Source organism: Hemiscyllium ocellatum, chromosome 4 (assembly GCF_020745735.1).
Source record: "Hemiscyllium ocellatum isolate sHemOce1 chromosome 4, sHemOce1.pat.X.cur, whole genome shotgun sequence".
NCBI classification, from domain to species: domain Eukaryota; kingdom Metazoa; phylum Chordata; class Chondrichthyes; order Orectolobiformes; family Hemiscylliidae; genus Hemiscyllium; species Hemiscyllium ocellatum.
The window spans coordinates 88,036,681-88,060,984 of NC_083404.1; the positions used below are offsets into that span (position 1 = coordinate 88,036,681).

The 24,304-nt window shown below is 39.1% G+C and overlaps 1 protein-coding gene across 1 annotated transcript in view; it reads left to right on the forward strand.

Moving 5' to 3' along the window:
• tyms (thymidylate synthetase) overlaps nucleotides 1-17,114 on the forward strand; it is a 35,054-nt gene extending 17,940 nt beyond the window's left edge. The window contains exons 3-7 of the mRNA XM_060824376.1: nucleotides 9,877-10,051; nucleotides 11,055-11,156; nucleotides 13,988-14,163; nucleotides 15,412-15,483; nucleotides 16,386-17,114. Of these exons, the coding sequence (XP_060680359.1) occupies nucleotides 9,877-10,051; nucleotides 11,055-11,156; nucleotides 13,988-14,163; nucleotides 15,412-15,483; nucleotides 16,386-16,523 (663 nt within the window). The 3' untranslated portion in view covers nucleotides 16,524-17,114. The remainder of the gene's footprint in view (nucleotides 1-9,876; nucleotides 10,052-11,054; nucleotides 11,157-13,987; nucleotides 14,164-15,411; nucleotides 15,484-16,385) is intronic.
• Nucleotides 17,115-24,304: the final 7,190 nt, after the last annotated feature.

Genomic DNA, 24,304 nt, shown 5'->3' on the forward strand with positions numbered 1-24,304 from the left:
TAGTTATTGTAAAAATTAAGGATAGAAATTCCAGATTGTTTAGATGGAGTTTAATAATGCATCCATTCAATTTGAAAATTATACACATGGCAGAAAGAGAGAACATAATTGCCAACCCTTCACATCTTTGAAGGAAAACTGAGATATTTGGTGACAGGGGTAAAGTAGACTGTTGGAATGAATGTTTGCATGCTTAGAATCATAATATATATGTATTTTTGTGTACTAATAGCATAAAACTAAAAGTTTTAGAAATGAAGCCATCTTTGTGTATTGATCATTTTTCTTTTGGCGGGGGGGGGGGGGAAGAGAAGAGTGGGAAGGTGGGGGGGGGGCGGGGAAGGTATGAAGACATTATGGCTTTGAGGTATATTTTGTCCTTTTTGTTTTGCATGTCAAGAGGGGTTGAGACAGGTGGCCAACCAGTTTGCTCCAAAGCCAATAAAGTAAACAGCTTGTGAGGCCTTTTTTTAAACATTGGAACAATAGACACAGCCTGAATGGGTGGGGTCAAGCTTCAGCAGTAGTTGCTAGGGTCTTGAAGCTGTTATTCCTCTCTTACAACTAAAAGCTGGGATTCTCTTCCTGATGCTAGAATTGTATATGAGACAATCTATCTTACTGAGTTTGCCTTTGCCAAGGGTGTTTATGGGATGGTTACTATAATGGAACAGCTAAGCATTTCTATAGAATTACAATTAAACCATTTTTTAAAAATTTTGTCTGTACTTTAATTAGTGTAAAAAATAGTATGTTTTGCTCAGTGTTGAGTAGCTTGACCAATTAAATTGCATCTGGAGCATAATACCTTCCACTTACCTTTTTAAAGTAGGAAAAGTTAGGGCCTAGCCTAAATGAATGTTTTGAGGGGTTTTGTTGTGGTCCACAACACACATTTGAAAGAATGAGAGCTGTAATATTCAAGACAGTCAAGTAAAGGCAATTTACCTTTTACAAAGAAATATAGATTGAAGTATTTTCTTCACCTGAGTTAACCTGATACTTAATGTGGAAACATAATTCACATTTTGGGATTGCATCCATTTCAAAGTATAAAAAAAATCTAGCAGGGAGCTGCTATTTTATGCATAAACCACAGCAAAGTGGACTTTTTGCTGAGCTAACTGTGTTTGACACAGTTTTGATTTCTCTGACACAGAGAGAGAGAGAGAGAGAGAGGTCTGTGATTAGGTAACACAACCAGCAAGAGAAAAAGGTCTTTATCTGTTCCCACATTCTAACAATAAAAACCTTTGTTTACACATGCTATGTTACGTGTTGCACAACATTTCAATAATGAACTCCAGGCTACCAATCACATCTGAATGAAATGGTTTTCATAGTAACTCTTTACTACTCAAGTCCCTCACAACTCCTTCATGATCACAATTACCTAATATAGGTAGTTTACCATTTATAAACAATTTTTAGAAAGTTTCAGACGTAGCAGTTTATATCCAGTACACTTTTTCATTAGATAAAGAAGGAAAATCTATGACTTAACAGATGAGAATGCTTTATTAATTGTGAAGCTGACCTGTGGAATTGAGGAGCGAGGCAGTGGTTTTAGAGTGGAGGAGTGTTTGTCCCTGATGTCTTGCAGAATTTGGTCATCTTCAGTAGTACTAATCTTTCCCTCCCGTAGGAAAACTCCAGACTTCCTTCCAACAAGAATGCTAGGTTATTTCCCTGGATCTTCTCCCTCTTCCTCAATCCTTGTATTTTCTGTTTGTAACTCTGCTGTTCCAATTCTTTTCTCTTCACAAGCCTCATTACGCACTTCAGTCTCCCATCTTAACTGAGGTGTGTAAATTGTCAAGCTCCTTGTGTAATTTGTTTCCTAGACTCCTTGCACTTTTTAAAAATTTTGCTGTATGCCACATGTGACCATATAGGCAAGCTTGTTATAGAATGTTTACAACTTTATTTTACTTCTCTTGACTTCCTTAGGGATTTGATGAAAAATAGACTCTTAATCCCCATCACATTCCTCTAGCACTCCTAATACATCTATTGCTCCAGTTACCCCAGTCTTTGCTGTCAAGCTTCCTAGTTCCCTCTCTAGCATGTGCCAATGGTATTGCACTTCTCTGCTTTCACTTAGTTATTCCACATGCATCTAACTGCAATCTAAGACTTCTTCCCAAAATTAAAGCCGATTAAGCCTCGACTTGTATAATATTCCACTTTTGACATCACTGATTAATATTTGCTAATAATATAAAAGGTTAGTGTAAGATTGCAGCATCGATTATTTTAAATTGAATTATTTACAAATTAAAAGGGATTGCATACAAACATCCGTGAACATGAATTGGCGCATTTACGTGTAGGGAGAATTCATTGTCCTCAATTTTTCTGAGTAGAAAATAAGATGACTTGCAATGAAAGTTGAAATCAATGAGAACCAGAAATGATTTGGTATAAAATACAAGGGGAGAAATCAATATATTTACCAAGGTGAGAAACTTGCATGCAACTTGGTTGAAATGGTAGATTTAGATTTTTAAAAGAGGCCAAGACATGTGTGGAATAAGGTAAGACTCTGATAAGTTGCTAGAGGAATAAAGTGCGGCAAAGTGTTAACTGACAATTTGGACAAGGTAAATGCGCGAAGGTATAGACAAAAGGGAAGGTGCCATCACCTCTTGGCCAGATTTGTCAAGGTTATGAAGTCATTGTAACTCATGGATGGCAAAAATGTGGAAAGTGACAGTGTAAACTGATTCATTGACAGAAGTTCACAAAGAAGGAATGAATGGAATAGAAAATGAGTAGGATGGGGTAGTTAGTGTTGCTTCTCCTGAGAAGGAGTCAAATCTGAGACAGTGGTAGAAGAGTAGAAAGGTTGGGAAGGTGAAACGAGCCACAGCCGAAAGCACAGCGATTGCTTGTTATGATAATATGCAAGATAAAAATTAGGCATGTCCTGATTAATAGCGCAAAATTGAGAAACCAAAGGAGATCTCAGTTTCTGTAAGAATAATAAGGTGGTTGTAGTAGGAGATTTTACCTTTCCAAACAAACTGGGAATGCCATAGTGTTAAGTTTTAGATGGAGAGAAATTTAACTGTGTACAAAAGTTTCTGATTTAGTATGTGGATGTAACTACTAGAGCAGGTGCAAAACTTGACCTACTCTTCGGAAATAAGGCAGGGCTGAGAAATCAATTGGGGAGCACTTTGGGGCCAGTGATTATAATTCTATTAGTTTTAAAATAGTGATGGAAAAGGATAGACCAGATCTAAAACGTAAAGTTCTAAATTAGAGAGAGGCCAATTTGTACCGTATTAGGCAAGAACTTTCAAAAGATTGGGTATGGATGTTCACAGGTACAGGGATAGTTGGAAAAATGGGAAGCCTTCAAAAATGAGATAATGAGTGTCTGGAGACAGTATGTTCCAGTTAATGTGAAGGGCAAGCTCTGGTCGGTGTAGGGAATGCCGGATGACTAGAGAAGTTGCGGTTTTGGTTAAGACAAACGAAGGAAACATGTCAGTTATCAAGTGGATCTCCAGGAGCGAATAAAGTCAGTAAGTGTATAGTTCAAAGATCAAATCAGGAGGGCAAAAAGATGACTTGAGAAAGCTTTGGCAAATAAGGTTAAAGAGAATCCAAAGGGATTCTACAAATACATTAAAGACAACAGGGTAACTAGAGAGATAATAGTGCCCCTTAAAGGTCAGCAAAACCACCTGTGTGGGACTGCAGGAGAGGGAGGAGATATTAAACAAGTATTTTTCATCATTGTTTACTCTGGAGAAGGACATGGAAGATAGGCAACATGGAGAAATAAATAGTTACATCTTGAAAAATGTTCATTATTAAAGATGATGCGTCACTGTACCTCTTAAATTGTACAAAGGTGGATAAATCCGCAGGACCTGATCAGGTGTAGCACAGAACTCTGTGGAGCTAGGGAAGTGATTGCTGAGCCCCTTGCTGAGATATTTCAATCATCAATAGCTATTGGTGAGGTGCCGGAAGACTGGAGGTTGGCTAACGTAGTACCACTACTTAAGAAAGATGGTAAGGAAAAGCCTATAGACCCTGTGAGCTTTATATATGTGGTGGGCAAGTTGTTGGAAGGAATCCTGAGGGACAGGATTTACATGTATTTGGAAAGGCAAGGACAGATTAGGTGTAGTCAATGTGGCTCTATGTGAAATTGTGCCTCACTAACTTGATTGAATTTGAAGAAGTACCCAAGAGGATTGATGAGAGAAGTGCATTGGTCGCAATCTATATGGACTTCAGTAAGGCATTCGACAAGGTTCCTCATGGTAGACTGGTTAGCAAGATTAGATCACATGGAATACTAGGAGAACTAGACATTTTGAATTTAGAAATGGCTTGAAGGTAGAAGATAGAGGGTAGTGGTGGAGGGTTTTTTTTTTTTAGCCCTGTGATCAGCGATGCGCCACAAAGATTGGTGCTGGATCCACTGCTTTTTGTCATTTGTATAAATGGGTTGGATGGTGAACATATGAGGTGTTAGTAAATTTGCAGATGACACCTGAATTGGAGGTGTAGTGGACAGCAAAGAAAGTTACCTCAGAGTACAGTGGTATTTTGATCAGATGGAATTTAATTTAGATATATATATATGAAGTGTTGCATTTTGGAAAGACAAATCAGGGCAGGACTTATTCATTTAATGGTAGGGTCCTGGAGAGAGTTACTGAACAAAGAGACCTTGGAGTCTCTTTGTAGAGTAGAAAAGTTGCAGGTAGATAGGACAGTAAAGAAGCCATTTGCGATGCTTGCCTTTATCGGTCAGTACTTTGAGTATAGGAGTTGGAAGATCATGTAACTGTACAGGATGTTGGTTAGGCCACTTTTGGATTATTGTATGCAATTCTGGTCTCCTTCCTATCGGAAGGATGTTGTGAAACTTGAAAGGGTTCGGAAAAGATTTACAAGGATGTTGCCAGCGTTGGAGGATTTGAGCTATAGGGAGAGGCTGAATAGGCTGGGGCTGATTTCACTGGTGCGTTGAAGACTGAGGGGTGACCTTAAAGAGGTTTATAAAAGTCATGAGCATGGGTAGGGTAAATAGTCAAGGTCTTTTCCCTGGGGTGGGAGAGTCAGAACTAGAGGGCATAGGTTTAGGGTGAGAGGGGAAAGATATTCAAGGGACCTAAGGGGCAACTTCTTCACACATGGTGGGTACGGGTATGGAATGAGCTGCCAGAGGACGTGGTGGAGGCTGGTACAATTACAGCATTTAAAAGGCATCTGGATGAGTATATGAATGGGAAGGGTTTAAGAGGGATGTGGGCCAAGTGGTGGAAAATGAACTAGGCTAGGTATGGATATCTGGTTGGTTTGGTCGAGTTGGACCGAAGGGTCTGTTTCCGTGCTGAACATCTCTATGACTCTACTGTTCTACAGTTACACCACTATTGAAATACTACATTCATTTCCAGTCTCCCTGCTATAGGAAAGTTGTTAGACAGTATATTCCTGTTTGGGGTGAAAGGGAATGCTGGATGCCTAAAGAAATTGAGGGTTTGATTAGGAAAAAGGAAGCATATGACAGGTATAGACAGGATAGATCAAGTCCTTAAAAAAGGCAGTAGGAGTAGACGTAAGAGGGAAATCAGGAGGGCAAAAAGGAGACATGATGTAGCTTTGGTAAATATAGTTGAGGAGAATCCAAAGGGTTTTTACAATTACATTAAGGACAAAAGGGTATCTAGGGAGAGAATAGGGCCACTCAAAGATCAGCAAGGTGCCTTTGTGTGGAGCTACAGGAGATGGGGTAGATATTAAAGGAGTATTTTGCATCAGTATTTACTGTGGAAAAGGACATGGAAGATATAGAATGTAGAGAAATAGATGGTGACATCTTGAAAAATGTCCATATTACAGAGGAGGAAGTGCTCGATGTCTTGAAACGCATAGAAGTGGGTAAATTGCCAGGACCTGATCAGGTGTACCCTAGAACTCTGGGAAGCTAGGGAAGTGATTGCTGGGCCTCTTGCCGAGATATTTATATCATCAATAGTTACAGGTGAGGTGCCGAAAGACTGGATGTTGGCAAATGTGGTGCCACTGTTAAAGAAAGATGGTAAGGACAAGCCAGGGAACTACAGACCAATGAGCCTGACGTTGGTGGTGGGGCAAATTGTTGAGGGAATCCTGAGGGCCAGGATGTACCTGTATTTGAAAAGGCAAGGACTAATTCAGGATAGTCAGCATGGCTTTGTGCGTGGGAAATCATGTCTCACAAACTTGATTGAGTTTTTTTTTTGAAGAAGTAACAAAGAGGCTTGATGAGAGCATGGTGGTGGATGTGATCTATATGGACTTAAGTCAGGCGTTCGACAAGATTCCGAATGGAAGATTGGTTAGCGAGATTAGATCTCATGGAATACAGGGAGAACTAGCCATTTGGATACAGAACAGGCTCAAAGGTAAAGACAGAGGGTGGTGGAGGGTTGTTTTTCAGACTGGAGGCCTGTGACCAGTGGAGTGCCACAAGGATAGGTGTTGGGTCCACTACTTTTCATCATTTTATGTAAATGATTTGAATGTGAGCATAAGACACAGTTAGTAAGTTTGCAGATGACACTAAAATTGGAGGTGTAGTGGACAGCGAAGAAGGTTACTTCCAATTACAACGGGATCTTGATCAGATGGGCCAATGGGCTGAGAAGTGGCAGATGGAGTTTAATTCAGCTAAATGGGGGTAATATAATTACAGCATTTCAAAGGCATCTGGATGGATATATGAATAGGAAGGGTTTAGAGAGATATGGGTGAAATGCTGGCAAATGGAACTTGTCGGCATGGGTGAGTTGGACCGAAGGGTCTGTTGCCATGCTGTATATCTTTAAAATTTAAAATCCATGGAATAGTGAGATAGTAGAAGACATCTGTTGTCTTGTAGTGGAGCCAGCAAACTGATCTCCATGTGTGGGGACAAGACAGTCAAGGTACTCTTCTAACCTTGAATATTTTTATTATTTGTAATGCAAAAGAAGTAATTTCTAAGACAGTTACTTCTTATTTAACATTGCCCTGTATCGTATTATTTTACTTAATTTTTTTTTAAAGGACGCGTTTCTTCACATTGATCTTTCTCTTTTACGTTGTGGATCATCCTGCATCAGTCACCTTGTGCTAGAACCTGATCAGCACTTTGAAAAGTTAAAGAAATGAAATTTCAAAAGTGGTTGACAGAGTGGAAGAGGAGACATCGGAATCTGTGCAACTCGGGCTTTTTTAAACTTTAGTCAGCAACACAGCAAGTGGTGGAAATGAGCTGCCTTATTGATGTTAAAGTCCCTATTTGAGTCAGCTCAGGGAATCCCTGATGGACTTGACCTGTAAGCCCCTCTCTCTTTGTCCTAGAGATTGTACTCCGTGGTAGTCGAGATTATAAAACTCTTACAGTTCAGTTTAAATTGTTATCCTTATTTACCAATGGCATAAATGTTACACGCGAACATAGATACCTACAAGCCAGGCTTGAGCTAAGGTTTTAAAACCATTAGCAGAGTCGCGGCACCAGCTTTAACCCCCAAGAGCTGTCTCAGGCTACTCCCTTTATTCCTGCAAGTAAGCGGTCTTTATACAGAAATTGGTATTAAAATTACAAAAACACCACATGTCCTTAATCAGATAAGCAGCAATAAATTGGCAAAGGTTTACAGAGGAAGAGAAATTCATTGACAGGTCTGAGTATGCTTAACTAATTAAGCTAAATGCACATCAAAGTGGGAACCCTGACCAAGCCAGGCCAAATGGTCAATTGCTTTGGCTAGATCAGCTTTCAGTTTAACAGTACATCATAACAAGAGACTAGTTTAAATTATGTGGAAAAGGTCATGAGGTAACCTCGCTCAGCTAACATGCCCACTGTCATACTTCAAAATGACTTTTTCTTTTAATATCATAAATTCCAAAAATGCAGATTAAATTCATAACATTCCTGGATCTCGAGCTCCAGGGAACAACACAAACATTCAATCTATGACAAGCAAGTGTACACTCAAATCAGACCACAAAGAATTAATCTTTTACATCAGTTTCCATCCTGTCTCTCCCTCACTGAGCCCCTCGAGCCCTTAGGTCAGTGAATGTAATTTTCAGAGGACTGTTTTCTTTCTCTTTCTCACACATGAACATCTTGTAACTTTCTTACTATGTCAGTTTCAGGATTTGTTTCTTTCCAAGCTTATAGGGGTAATGAGACATTCACATTCCAGAACAGTCAAGATTAGGGAGCCGAGCTTCATGAATTCAAATGTGCTCAGTGTGGTATACATGAGAATGTAATCAAGATTCTTCTGTTAAGTGCATATTCCCTTCAGCTTATTAAATTACAAGTTATTTTCCTATTGAGTATGAGTTTTGTTAAGAGTCTTCAGTATAAACCAGCAATTCAGTTATCCAACATGGGGTGAGAAGGAAATACTGCCATACTTTCCACAAGTGAACAAACGTTATCACCTTATTTACATTGACCCATTGAAACTAAGAACAGATGTCCTTAGTTCTTCTGAACAAATGATTCCCCAACCATGGTCAAGTGCATTCCTGCATCTCCTGTAACAAAGAGATCAAGGAAAATTACTAGCCCAGCAATTAAATTGGACTCTTTAAATGTCTTGATGCTAGGAAGATGAGAAGTATACATAAGAGGCAGCCGCAGCAGTCAAAATGAGTGGAAACAGTCAGTCGTATTGTTGGTAAAATCAAAGTTCACAAAATGTCTTGTAAAAACAGAGTTAGTTGTGCCCAAAACAGCATAATTAAACATCTGGCAAGTGCTTTTCTAAATTGTTCATAGAGATGTACGGCATGGAAACAGACTCTTTGGTCCAATTTGTCCGTGCCGACCAGATATCCTAAATTAACCTACTCCCATTTACCAGCACTTGGCCTATATCCCTCTAAACCCTTCCAATTCATATACCCATCCAGATGCCTTTTAAATGCTGTAATTGTACGAAAAAAGACCCAAAATCTTGTATGAATATTTACAGAATGAGCAGGGTTAGGGTTGTCAGGAGGTTTCAATGGACATTCCTATCTGCACAGCATCAAAATGACTGGTGAGTTTGGCATGGCTACAACATCCTCAAGTGCATTGACAACATTAAAGAAAGAAAATTGTAAGTCTAATCTAATCTAAAAAAAATTGCAGATACTGGAGGCATCAGAAACAAAAACAGACATTGCTGGAAAAACTCAGCAGGACCGGCAACATCTGTGGAAAGAAATAAAAGTTAATCCTTTGTGTGCAGTGACCCTTCAGAAGTTCCAGATGCTGCCAGACCAGTTGAAATTTTATAGCAGTTTCTGCTTTTTGCATGGACAACATTGCTGGATGATTCATGGTGCAAAGCCTCATTATTGTGCCTGGGCTTTGTATGGCAAAAGGTGTTGTGTCTAGTGTATCTGGCCAACCGTCAATGGCAAAGGAGGATCTTGTGATGCTAACTGGACTGCAGTGATTAAGAAGTGACCTCTGGTCAATTAGTGATGAGCAATAAATACCGGCCTAGGTTGTCATATATCCAGTGAAGAAATGTTTCAGAGAAAGTGTGCTAAGGGTTTCCAGCTTCGTTAGTCCTGCAGCGTCTCAAAATTACAACCAATGTGTTTACTTCCTCCAGTATAATCTGTTTTAAAATTCTACAGCAAGGTCTTGGGAACTTGTTCTCCATCAGTTTTAAGTTCTCAGTACCTGTTCCTTTGTGATTAGTTTTCACCCTCCATTTGGCTGCTTGATTTACAAGTATTTCTCGGATGTTGTTTTAGAGTGAAGACAAATAGTCTGTTCAGTACTTCTGAGGTTTACTTACTTTCCATTATTACTTTCTGGAGTAATGTTGGCAATTTATATCTTCAATTTTATTTCAGGGATCTACCAATTCTAAGGAGTTGTCAGAAAAGGGGGTTAGAATTTGGGATGCCAATGGATCGCGAGACTTTCTGGACAAGCATGGATTTTCAAACCGAGAGGAGGGTGATTTGGGGCCTGTTTATGGCTTCCAGTGGAGGCACTTTGGGGCTGAATACAAGGACATGCATGCAGGTTAGGAAAGATTAACGTGTTGTACCAAATCTGTTTACTGTACATACTCGTGTATAGGTCATGTTCACGTACAAGTCAACCCCTTATTTTGGCCAAAAAATCTTTGTATTTCCCATATATCTCAAGTATAATTCGAACCTACTATAATGCATTAAATTTCATTTATTCATTCAGACCAGTAACTCTACTTATCGCTTTTTGTTTACTATATCGCATTTCTATTCATTCATTCATATCTCTACTTACCGCACTTAGTTTACTACTGCACATTTTGATTGATTGATTGGTTCATTCATTCAGACCAGTACTACGTCTATCGGTGCTTATCGTACTCTGTGCACTATATATCCAAAAGTTAATATTGTTAAAAAGCTAATCATTTTAATTGTGCCATTATATCTGAATACAAGTGAGATAAATTAGCTACATACCTGTATATCTTTAATTCTTTGACAAATGTGTTAATGTTGCTAAAGTTCATAACATAAAAGAGTAAATGGGAGGGAAACGGAAGAATTTGGCAGGAAAGTTCAGGACACTTACACATTTGGAATTTAATAAATTTTAATAATTTTTAAGTGTGCCATTATACCAGGCTGTGATGATGTGGAACAGTGTGATTTTGCAGGATTTCAATTTGTTAAATCGACATTTTAACATTTTGTACTGGCTGCTTGCTTTTATCTCGTAATTACCTTTACTGTAATCCATTTTAATTTCTTTACACTGGATCAAATCAATTTTTGCTAATAAAACAGTATTTCACTCTACAGCATGAATTTCAGCCCCTCAAAACTTGTGCCCATGTACTAATCAACCCCCTAATTTCACCTTTTAAAAAAGCCTTCAAAATTCGACCTATAAAAGAATATATATGGTATTTTAAGTTACTAGGATATTGCTATTTCCATTGGAAGAAATAGTCAAATGAAACTAATTTAAATGTGGTGAATGGAGTACTTTGGGGCACTTTTCTCATTGTTTGCTTACTTTACAATTGCAGATTACTCTGGTCAAGGAGTTGATCAACTCCAGAATGTAATTGACACCATTAGAAACAACCCTGATGATCGCAGAATCATCATGTGTGCTTGGAACCCTAAAGGTAAAAAAGAAACCAGCTGAGAAATTAAAGAAATGGTGGTGGCACAGTAATAATGTTACTGGATTATTAATCCAGAAACCTAGGCTAATGTTCTGGGGGCTTGGGTTTGAATATCACTATAACAGATGAAATTTGACTTCAGAAAGTCTGTGATTAAAAGCTAGTTCAATGGCAACCATATAACATTGATTGGAACAAATAAAATTCTGGTTTGCTAAAGGAAATCTGTCATTGTTTCCTGTTCTGGCCTACATATGATTCCAGACACCAGCAATGTGGTTGATTAGAATGGCTCGTGTGGAACAGGCCCTTTGGCCCCAACAAGTCCACACCGACCCTCTGAAGAGTAACCCACCCAGACCCATTTCTCTCTGACTAATGCACCTAAGACTATGGGCAATTTAGAATGGCCAATTCACTTGACTTGCACATCTTTGGACGGAAACCGGAGCAGTCAAAGGAAACCTACTCAGGCACTGGGAGAATGTGCAAACTCCACATAGGCAATTGTCCAAGGCTGGAATCGAACCTGGGTCCCTGGTGCTGTGAGGCAGCACTGCTAACTACTGAGCCACCATGCCACCCCAACTTTACTTATGTACGATGGCCCTTATTTTCCAGTTCAGTTTCGAGTACTTGGTCAACACATACAGGGTCTGTCTCCAAACCCCTGGAACTTCTGTTTTCAATTGTACAGTGGAATAACTTTAGATTCCAACTAGTGTACATTTTCTTCATTGAACTGCCCTTGTTGATTAACTCTTTCCAAACTGCAACAAACAGCATGATCGATTACATCATTATATTCTGATTGGCCTAGATAATTGCTAATTGCTTTAAGGGATGCCTGACCATTCTCTAATTGCCTTTTAAGGGTGATTGATGTCACCTTCCACTGTCTCCTGACTGGTCCTTCCAGTTGTCAATTATTCATCCATCTGCTTCATTATGGTTTGTTGTTGTTTCCTTTATAACTCTGCTAAGATAAAGGGCCAGTTTAATATTTTCTTTACCTAATTGTTTAGGAAAGTGAGATGTCAGCTGTCAGAACCCAATTTTCACTTAATTGTCATATTTAATAAGCACTTACATCAATTTATCAATGATTGTTCATTTTGCCTGGAATTAGATGTTTAAAAGATAACACATAGTGGAAAAGGTTGCTTATAACTAAATCATAAAACTAATGCAGAAGATCACAAAGTATTGTTATAAAGTGTGCTTTAAAAAGGTGCAGTAATGAGATACTCATATATTCAGTCAACACATACATGGTCCAGAGTACTAAAATTGTCAGAATTGTACTCTGTTAAACTCAGACACACTGCTATAAAGTACATTTTAATTACAAAAATTGTTTAGTCAAATTTAATTGTTTCTCTTCTACTACAAATTAAAACAAAGACTGTGTGCAGAACCAGCTGTTATCAAGATTTTCTCCCCAGGTAACTCGCAACTCCTTCTGCTTTATTTGTTGCTCGGTAAGGATTTAACAGGGTAGGAGGATGTTAACTACTTCTCATAAGCTGGCTCTGTGAAATGGATTTGAACTAATAAAGGGTCTCCAACACATTACACTTATTCTGTCCAAAATCTCGTAGTGCATTTCTTTAAGTCAGGTTAAACAATGTCATATAACACTAAAATACTAAATGTCTACAGTGGTTGCAATTGATCAAATTATTAATATATTAAATCAGTGATTATTTTTGATTATAAGTAAGCTAAATTAGTAATGAAATATTAATTTCCTTACTAGTCCTGCAAGTATTATTATTGAACTTGGTGTCCTTGTCATTAAGGACAGGGAAGTTGGTCAAGATTCTTACTGTTGACTGCAGTGTAGTGAGGTTCATATATTTAGCTGTCTGGTAAGGATAGATTGCAATGTTTTTCCTTCATGCAGCTGCCTCGCTTCAAGCTCCTGTCAAACTTATAAGCTCCCAGCCTAAAAATATAGAATATGGGAGCTAGTGCTGACTCACTAAAGCAAAGGCAGTTGCAGCATATAGAGCACTCCAGATGGAAACGGCCCAACCTGTCCATGCCGACCAGATATCCTAAATTAGTCTCCCGTTTGACTCCTTTACCCTCTAATGTCTTCCTATCCAATACCCATCCAGATGCCTTTTAAATGTTGTAATTGTACCAGTCTCCTCCACTTCCTCTGGTAGCTCATTCCATACATGCACTACTCTCCGCTTAAAAAAAGATGCCCCTTAGGTCCCTTTTAAATCTTTCCCCTCTCACCTTAAACCCATGTCTTCTGGTTTTGGACTCCCCATATCCCGGAAAAAGACCTTGACCCTATTCACCCTATTCATGCCCTTCATGATTTTAGAAACCTCCTATAAGATTTATAGAGCCTCCAAAACTCCAGCGAAAATGGCCTCTCCATATAGCTGAAACCCTCCAATACTGGCAGTATCCTTGTAAATCACTTGAAATTGGCTTATAATGACTGAAGGAAATTCTAAGGTGTGAAAGGATATGGCTCCTGTTGGAAATAATAGATGCATTAATGTGATCCATAGCTACTGAGATCCCTTTAGGTTGATTTTTATAGTTTTGTTACTATATGCCATTATTATAATGGTAAACTAATGGAAGTTTATCCTTATAATTTGACTCAGCTAGTGAAGCTAACATGTAATTTAGTCAAATAAGCTGAAAACCAAACAGTATAGCTAAATTGAGTTTATTTGAAGACTTCAAGCTGGTATCTGCTGCCAAAAATTAATTTCAGTGAATATATTTTCTACTTTACTACACAGCAAATCCCATTGTTGTTTTGCTTTAATTAACTTGTTATTTTCTGATTAATTCTGCAGATGTTCCTCATATGGCTTTGCCTCCCTGCCATGCTCTATGTCAGTTCTATGTGTGTAATGGAGAGCTATCCTGTCAGCTGTATCAGCGATCAGGAGATATGGGCCTTGGTGTCCCATTCAATATAGCCAGCTACTCGTTGCTGACATACATGATTGCACATATCACAGGACTAAAGGTACTTTGAACTTGAAGCATTTGCATCTTCTGAAGTGTAATCATTGTTATGTAGGCAAATTTATATCATTTATGCAGTGCAAATAGCAAATTAAATAAGTGACCAATTAATCAGTTTGCCTGATGCTGTTGATTGAAGAAGTTTATGAAATCCATTATACTTTGAGAAACCCTTTTTTTTCTTTGAGTAGAGTTCTGGGAACTTTTTATGTACAGTAAGGCTAACTGTACACTTAATTTCTCATCCAAAAGTCAACATCTGAGACTGTGAAATACTCTTGAATGATAATATTCTCAAGTCTTTTTTTACCATTCCTTCTGACTTTCAAAAATGTCCTACCACGCAAGTCAAGTAGTAATGTGAGCAAAAGTCCTGATGGAATTAATGCAGTGGAAAACTTGATATGGATTACAATGGGAAACAGTAGATGTTGATGTAGTTTGGATTTTGCATTTAAGGGCAGAGTGACCTATTGATGTTTAAAGACTTGTTAGTGGAGACTTCCTCTAATCTGCAGTCTTTTCCAGTGCAGTGCTTATGACAGGGATGTGTGACAGCTGAGAGTTGGGCAAGATTGAAAAAATCTCAGTGAGACAGAGTCTAGAGGAGAATAAATCCGTAAATATAAATTAGATTTGAAAATAAAATAAGGATTGGGAAATACATTTAGGATTGGGGAGAAATAAAAGGAAAAAGGGCAAAAGTTTGGCAAAAAAATTCTTAAAATCCCCAACACTTTCTTCTGAAAGGAAAAGACATCATTTTTCAGGACCTGGGGTTTGTTCATTATATATTGATTATGTTATTTAACAGTCCTTTACTCCTGAAAATACCAATTAAACATAGGTTTTAAATGGGAAGCTAGGGGTGTAAGTACAGCAACTTCAACAGTAACAGTCATTTCAATGCCCTGTGTATCAGCAAGCACTGCAACTCTGCAGCATATAGAAAAGCAGGCTTTTAGCAACCTCTGGAATTTCATGTTTAATTTTGTGTATATGCTCCATTAGCTGCTATAATTTGCTTTCTAATTAGGCTTCATCATTAGCTCTTAATGCAGTTTCCTGATCACTTAGAAGAAGAATGTAGTGGTTACGCTGACCATTGTCAACCACTGTTTTTTTTCTATTCCATAAATAATTTAGATACTTCTTGTAAAGTTTGACAAATGTCAGTGTTCCTTTGACTAGATAAGCTGCAGTGATGAATGCTAGTCAGCCTCCTAATGACTATTTGTTCTCCTTTCAGCCTGGTGATTTTATACATACATTGGGCGATGCTCATGTTTATAACAACCATATTGAGGCATTGAAAATTCAGGTAAATATACTGAAGTAAGCATAAATATGTGCCCATTTCCAAGGTCCTACAAGCACCTTGAGAGTGGGAAAAACGGCTGATTACCCTGTGCTAGTGGTGTGAGGGACAGGGGTTTCACTGAATCTTCTGTCACTGGAGACAATTGAGAGTTTGGACATGAGTATATAAAATAATTTTACCAAGTACCATGAAAATTTGTTTACATATTTACATATTTAATCAAAAGCTATGGGATGTTTAAATATTACTGATATAAGGTAATGTTAACATTGCTGACAAAGTCAGCATTGGTTGCCATCCCTAACTGTTCTGGTGAGTTAAAATGGGCTCTTAATAGACATTACGAGCACTTCGGAATACAGGTTAACTTTGTGTTTATTCGAAAAATAGGTGGAAAAATTCATTAGATGAATTGCTCTTCACAGAACTTGCAGGGGCATGAGGAAATGATCAGGCTCCTCCTGTCCTGTAACAATTCTGTTCAGGCATTTGTAACATAATATCTTCACATCCAAATTGTGGAGGTTTCTTTATGAAAGAAAAATGGGAAAGTAACAATTTACTCTATTATTTAAAATCAAAATGCTTGAGAAACGTAAGTATGGCAATATCTATAGAGGAAGAAACAGCATTTCAAATCCACTCTAACTTCTTCAGAAATTTAACTGTTTTTCTCTCCATAATTGCCTTCAATGTTTCACTGCTTTTATTTCTGATCCCCAGCATCTGTAATACTTTGCTTTTATTTTTAAAATCCATTTCAATACAGTGAGAGTTTTGCTTCCATTTGCACAGAATTGTGCTGATGTATACTCAAATTTGTAATGTAAAATTTTTACATTTTAAAGCACTATATTGGTTTTGCTAATGTACCTCAACATACCTGTACAACTTTGATATAGCTCCAGCGTGAACCTAGACCTTTTCCAAAATTGAAGATATTACGCAATGTGGAAAGTATCAATGACTTCAAAGCAGAAGATTTCAAGTTAGAAGGTTATAATCCACACCCTACAATCAAAATGGAAATGGCTGTTTAACTTCCCTATTTATCTACCCGATCTGATAAATGAAAGCTGAAGACTGAGGGGAAAAAGAGCATGACGTTCTATAATGGTTTTGTGGGAGCTGCAGCCTTCTTGAAATTATTTTGATAACAGATATGTCTCTCCAATTAAAGTTATGTATCAGCCTGAATTGAGATGAAGTTATATGGTATTATATGCATTCTAAAATCCTTTTGACAAAATCATAATGCTAAGCTTTAAACCCCAGGAGGGTCTTTGTAGGCTATTCAGGCAACTGATGTGGCTTTCGCAGTGAAATGGATAGCATTGCAAAGGACAATATTGTGAAAGGTATGCAATCTGCAATAACAAGGTTTTTTACATTTGTCCTGATGTGAAAGTGCTTGCTTTTTCCTTTCACAAACCTGATTACTCAGAAATTGTTATATATTTTCTAATGTTACATTTAGGTGAAGAGTGATGGAATGGCTCCTGTTTTTTGTTAATGTATATACTTGTTTTCATTCTATTAAAAGGTGCACAAAAATTATGTTTTACATTTTAAAAGAAAAAAGGAACAGTATTAGTTGTACTTAGTCTAATAAAATAATTGAAAACTCTTGACTTCCGTTGCTCTCAGGTTCTCTCTCATTCTGACATATTCTCTCATAAGTTACAAAATGAAATGATTAGATAAAAAAGTTTTTATAGAGCTTGATAGAAGTTAAAGATTTAAGGGTTTCATAGTCTGATATCTAATTCCAAGCTGAGCTCGGTAGTCATACCTGGTATAGTGGAGATAGATGCTGCCAAAGTCACTGCCTGTGGATAGTCATTCAGCAGATGGGCTGAAATGTGCAGGTGGAATGGGAAGAGAAAGTAGCTCACTTGAGATTTTTGTTTTTGTGGTATTGCTGGCTTCTGAACAAAGACAATTGCTTAAATGCAAAGGAGAGTTTGACTTGTCATGTGATCTTAGATTAGATTACTTACAGTGTGGAAACAGGCCCTTCGGCCCAACAAGTCCACACCGACCCGCCGAAGCGCAACCCATCCATACCCCTACATGTACCCCTTACCTAACGCTACGGGCAATTTAGCAAGGCCAATTCACCTGACCCGCACATCTTTGGACTGTGGGAGGAAACCCATGCAGACACGGGGAGAACGTGCAAACTCCACACAGTCAGTCACCTGAGTCGGGAATTGAACCCGGGTCTCAGGCACTGTGAGGCAGCAGTGCTAACTGCTGTGCCACCGTGCTGCCCACTGGTTTACCAGTTATACAAAAATTACTATTGCTACTAGGTACGTAGGTTAAATGTATAGATTATCACTGAGTGAATTAACCTCTCAACCAGTTTGTTATTTTGTGATTATAATTAATGCAGAGCCTCCAACTAGGAGATTGTACCAGCTGTTTGGGTGTTTATTGAACGTGTTGGGAAATGATCGTATTTCCATTCGTTCGAGGTGATTTTCTCTGGAATTTTCTTGATAGATTCCAAAGCTACTGAGTCATGCAAATATTCAACCATCTTCGAAATTGCTGTTTCAAGGCACTGGAATATTATTCAGTGGTTTTCAACCAGTAACTCATAATTTCGACGGTAAACTTTAACAAAGGTAAAACTATTCCAATTCCAGAACTTTTGGTACCATATTGGATTGATTTTTGTCTCAATGAAGCATTATCAGTCCTCATTGATGTCTAAGAAAGCAACTCAAAAATCAAGTGATCTCTGTGGTATTGTTTTCTCCTTTCCTAACATGGTTTGAAATCTGGTGCCTCATCTAAGGGTTCTATTGGTATCAATTGGCTGATACCTAAAAAAAAAATGAGTATCCAATTTGATTGATTTATCCTCTCAGATGCAAAGTAAGAAATTAAAAAACCTAGTGACCTTCACTTCCAGTTTTAATTTTCAGATTGTGAGCTACATCTTAAGCATTTTGAAACGTTTCCTAATTGTTATAACTGCAGTTGAAGCAGTCTTGTTCTTGAATCCCACCACTCCAGTGGTCACAACATAAATTAAATATGGCCAATTAAAATCTTTCTGTAGTAGGTCTAAACTAAAATGACCCATCAAACACATTTCTCAAATAAATAACTTTTATGAAACAGACTAAAATGAAAAGGATTCAAAATTAATTAACAGACTGAGGTATGGAAGTGTAAATATGTGACTTTCTAAATAACCTATGCACACACCATGTAGCGACAGAAAATATTGTATTTTCTCTGCAGAAGTAACTTTGGTTTTAAAGAAAAAACCTGCCCATTAAATATTGGTTTTTGAAGTGACCAAAAAAGTGTGAAATATTCAAAATGGTTTTCAGTTGGCATTGCACATGTGAAGTGGTATCGCTAAATTCAGGTAATTGTCACTGGCACATTTTCAGAAGCAGTTCATTTAGGAAATATCAATAGCTCTTTCAGTGGCATTTCAGGTGAATTGCTGTTTATCATCATTCTGAACCTTTACATGGGCGTCCTCAGAACAACAAAGGATGACCTAGGTAACTTCTCCTAGCAAGTTGCACACCAATGTGTCTCCAAACAATATCCAAAACAAAAAGTAACTCCTGACAGCTACAAACCAAGACAAATTATTTTCAATAATTTGAATTTGTCTTGTGATCTCTTAAGAATCTGATCCAGGTATTTCCTCAGTTTTTTTAGGCAAATGATAGTTCACAATCCTATAAACCACAACTTTTTTTTTTAAAAAAACTGCATCTCCATCACATAATAGAAAAATTTAACATTTCATAAACATAAAATGAGTTTTCAAGAACCGTGAAAGTATTTAGCAGTAAACACAAAACTTAACTAGATTTTGAAAATGTATTTTGTCTCATTCAAACAAGTATAACAAGGGCTTTTTTTATTTGCAGCAAGATAATGTCATGCATGCAAGCTTCTCATCTACGTTTTGTACAAAAGGTTTTTCTTTAGATTTGGAATCCCCAGTGTATTTGTAGTATGAGGGCTTTTTTTTCAATTTAACATAAGCACCCTCAGCCTCTGGGGTCCACTGCGACGGATTCTGGTTCTGCAACCCTTTGCCATGGGCTATGTCACTTAGGGGTGCCTCAAGGGTTGCATAATGTGGGATGGACATTCTACAGTAAGAGCACATGCCCAAAAAGGATAGCAATTGTTTCTTTTGAATTTGCTGGATTGCTTGAACTCTGTCTTGACCAATGGCCTTCCCTTGTTCAGATATCAAGTGACCTAAGAACTTCACCTGTTGTTGCACAAATTGTAGTTTTGCGAGACTAGCTTTGTGCCCTTCCCTAGCTAGATGGTAGAGCAATGCAAGGGTATCTCTCATATTGTTCCTCTGTTGGTGCTGCTATTAAGCAATCATCTACATACTGCAGAAGTGCTGATTCTGGGGTTAAAACAAGAATCTCCAGACTCCTGTGTAGACCCTCATTATATATGGTGGGGGACTCACAATAACCTTGACAAAGTCGCATGAAAGCATACAAATTCCCTTTAAATGAAAAAGCGAACCAGAATTGACCATCTGTGTGTACCGGTAAACTAAAGAAGGCATTTGCTAAATCCACAAAAGAGACCGATTTACCATTGGAAGTTGAGCCAATACAGTATAGAGGTTGGGAACGTTTGGGGTGCGTGGAACAACAGCATAATTGACTGCCTGCAGGTCTTGAACAAACCTCCATTCCTCCAGTTGACCTAGAATGTTTGCCTTTTTGACCTGAAAAATTGGGGTTCTCTCCTGTGAGTTTTTACAGGAGATTATCACTCTAGCCTTTAGGAGTGATTCAAAGACTGGAGTAATTCCTTCTATAGCCTTGGGTTTTAATGGTATTGTGCTCTGCAAGGACGATACTCAGACTTTGGGGTTATTCTTCTGGGTTCACAGTCTCGTATGAGCCCTACATTATGTTTGCCTTTTGCCCACAACTCAGTAGGGACCATTTTTAATCTTGGGTCTGAGACTTCTACCTTAGGAAAATGCCAAGCTACCCTCCTACGCTCTTCAGGACTAGCGGGGTTACCTGGACTGCCCTATCTGCCTGAGTTAGCCAATTTTGTTTCTTCCTATTTGTCCGCTTATCTTCATTGAACCAGATACCCACATCGTCCCTAAGACCCAATCTTTCATTTTTTTGTGCCTTCAGTACCCATGGTCCCAAACCCTGTTACCTGTCGCTGGACGCCTTTGCCAATGACACATGAGGAAAAGAGCCTTCCACATCAATAAGATAGGGTCTACTTGCCATCACAGATACTTTAGATAAATTCACACTGACTGCACATCTGTGATCATTCCAGTAAAATTTGCATAATAACAACTGATCTGGTTTAACCAATCTCCTGAACCAATCTTTCTCATCCCCGTCAGGGCCATCGCGGTGTATGTGTGGTGTGCAGTGCAGCATGTCCCCAGCAGGAAAATCGGTGTGAATGGGATTAACATGGTTACTTGCTTCCAGGGCGAGTGAATCACTTACTGAACTTATCGCTCTCTAGCTTAATCGCTATTCATAGACATACGTCAGGGGTTGTGAGTTGGATTTTACAGCCTGCACTGGTGAATCTTTTTGTATTGCCCACAAGCTCATCAGGATACTGAACAAATCCAACCCAGACTCACTATGAGATCCCGAGCCATCAGATTTAAAAGACAGAATTCCAATAACAGAAATGAGAATTGGAATGTTTCCACATTACTGTTTTCGCACAATAGGGGTGCAGTAAACCTCTCTTGTATCACTCCTGACTCCTAATGAACCCATTGAGTTCAGGAACCTTCCTCTCATCTTTATTTGCGTTGACTCTCTGAACTGGCTTGATTTAAGGACTGAATATGTTGCCCCTGTATCTACCAAAAAGGTAACTGGAGTACCTTCCTCATATAACATAGAGGTAGGCATTGACTTAAACACATCATTGTTATACTGAACATATAGTCCACGCTTCGCAATCTCAGCACTCAATATAGAGGTGAGACATGTCTCAGTGCCCGTAAGGTTAGTAGAGGAGATTAAAATAAGTGAACTTTCGTTGTCAAGCAGAAAGGAAAGAGGCTTACCTGTCCCTTGTGCGATGCCCACCTCTACCTTAGCCTTCCCCTGTCAGTCACCCTGCTGTCCAGCTTCCAGGACTGACTGAGGCTGTCTGTACGGGCACTGTCTCACCCAGTGGTCCATTGCTCCGCAAACAAAGCACCTGCCAGATCTTTCTCTGCCAGTCCCTCTTCCGTGACTTCTTCCTCTTCCTCTTCCATGACCTCCACCTCTGCCTGTCTTTTCCTGCAGCACTTACCTCCGATGGCTGGGCATCAGAGTAAGCTGAGCTTTATGCGCTTGCTGTTCCATCTTTAGTTTCTGCTTATCCTTCTTTTGATTCAGCAATTTTTCTGCATGTATCACAAGTTGTTCTATCAAATTCAGCTTTCCCGTGTCCCAAGTAATACCTGTGTCTTTCACCTTTTTTACTATTTTGTCTTCATTCCATTGATAAAGCTGTTCCTCAGGTATGCCTCAGACAGTGTGATCTCTGCCATCGTTATGTCCTCAGGTGTTATCAGTTCACAATGGGTGTTATGGATTTCAGTGAGGCGCGTAAGGTGCTGGGACGCTATCTCACCTTGTTGTTTACACATTACAATTTTGGTCATGTCCATTTGTACTGGGAATGTCTCCCTACAGGCAGTTGCCAGTGCTGCAACAAAAGCATCAAAGTCTCTGTTCTCCTCCGATTGCAGGTCTGCTGCTCTGGCATGGATGTTTGTGGCTGGCCAGTTATACCTGATTTTGGTGACATCGGCACCCAGTTTTTATCCCAGGAGACATCTCATCTCATGTGACGTGGGATGGAACTCAGTACACAACTTTGTCACTTCTTTGGCGAACTTTTTACCTCCAACCTCGTGTGGGTCAGGCAACTGCCCATAGGCACTTTCCAAATCCTTCATGGTCCATGGCCGGAGGACCAACATTGGGTACCCTTCTGGACCTTCAACTTCAACCATTGGTGCCTGCAGAACCATCTGGTTGGGTGATCGTACATCAGTACTCTCGCTGTCTGACTCATCGTCCATCGTGGAGTGATCACAGACAGGCCCTGGATGCCTTTCCATCTTGGAGTGGCCATCTTTCTTTTGGGCTTCTTGCTTTGATCTGTTGTGGTTACGAGATGGAACCAGTGATTCAGCAGACCCTGAGGTGGTGCCTGCTGACACGGAATCTTCGCCAGGCAGATCTCGTGGGGGGGGGGGTGCTGTAGGTCTCGGAGGGCAGCCATCAAGGTCAGGGTCTGAAACAGACTTAAGACACTGCACAGCTTCATTAGGTTGTTTTCCGCACACATCTGCATGTGCGCTGGTATTTGTATGTATATTTGATCTATCTTTTACATGAGAGTTCTTTTCCCTGATATCAGCCTCAGCCTTCCACATGTTATAAGCAGTCCAATTCACAGGTTCTATTTTTCCCTTCCGTTTCTCCTTCTCTCTCTCCTCCAACTGTGACCTCAGTATTTCCAACTGTCTTTTACTAAAACTTTCTCCCTCCAGAAAATCACATTCCTTGATCCACAATTCTAACTGCTTGACAGACTCTGGGCTGTAATTATTTAGCACATATTATATTTTTGGTTGACCATTCCAAGTCGTCTGTGGACCCTCTTTTTGTTTGCTCTTGCCGGAGCCCATTTTCAGCGTTATTGGGAAAGTGTTCAGCGCTCTCTCTCTCTCTCTCTCTCTCTCTCTCTCTCTCGCAGTACCGTTATCGGTTTTTTTTCCCCCAATATGACTTGCTTTTACCTCTGGAGGTCCCCTCTCATTGGGCGTATCCGCCTCAATGCCTTGGTTTCGTAAACCAAGAAACCACATACCTGGTATGTCTTTGGTGAGTCCAACTCAGCCAGTGGTGGCTTCAAGTCTAAAATCTCCCTTAAACTTGCTGCTCTTAAACACTCTAAAGACAACAATCCCTTCCCTTGAGTTTTACTCGAATACCGCGCAAGAGTTCACTGGACTGTCTTCCTGATTCATTTATATCTTAAAACGAGTATCTATGTAGGATTACTTAAGCCACGACTCTTACCCTGATCCTATTCGATTTGGAACCTGTGCTGGGGCGATTCACTGATTCCTAGCCCTCTCGTGCAAAGGGGCCAATTTAGCTTTCGAGATGAAGTGAAAGTCCATCTAGGCGCTGGTGCCAACGCCTCCTGGGAATCTTCAGAATCTTCCCTAGTCATGGGGTCCCGGGCAAGCCCCCAAGTTTACTGTCATTGAAATAAAATTGACTTGACTCAAATGCTAGCAAGAGCAAAGAAAAGTTTATTTTTGGACTCTGCAGAGTCAACCAGATACATTGGCAAGACGCCTCATGTAAGGGACACCTGACAGCTTTCACATATTCCCTTTATACTATACTTCACTTCTCCTTATCAACATCTCAAGGCCAGGAGCCTGGAACATTCGAGTTCCTTTCCACATATAGAGTTGTTTTTCTCATTCCTTGACTGTTGATATGATATTTTACTGCCCTTGTAATCCCTTACTGTTGGTTTAACTTTACAATTTTTCTGTCTGTCTGCAATGCTTTGCAAAGTCAGGCCCTTACTTCTTTGTTTCAACCATGCTTTTATAGATTTCACAATAAATGTTAATTTTCCATTACACTCTGCAACTGCTATGCAGTTGTATACACAGGTGCTTGTAATCTCTCAGTTCAGAAAAGCATTCTGTTGCCTTTAAAGGTACAGTACACATCTTCAAATTTATAAGAATGAGAAAAAGCAAGTTCTGGTAATGACACTT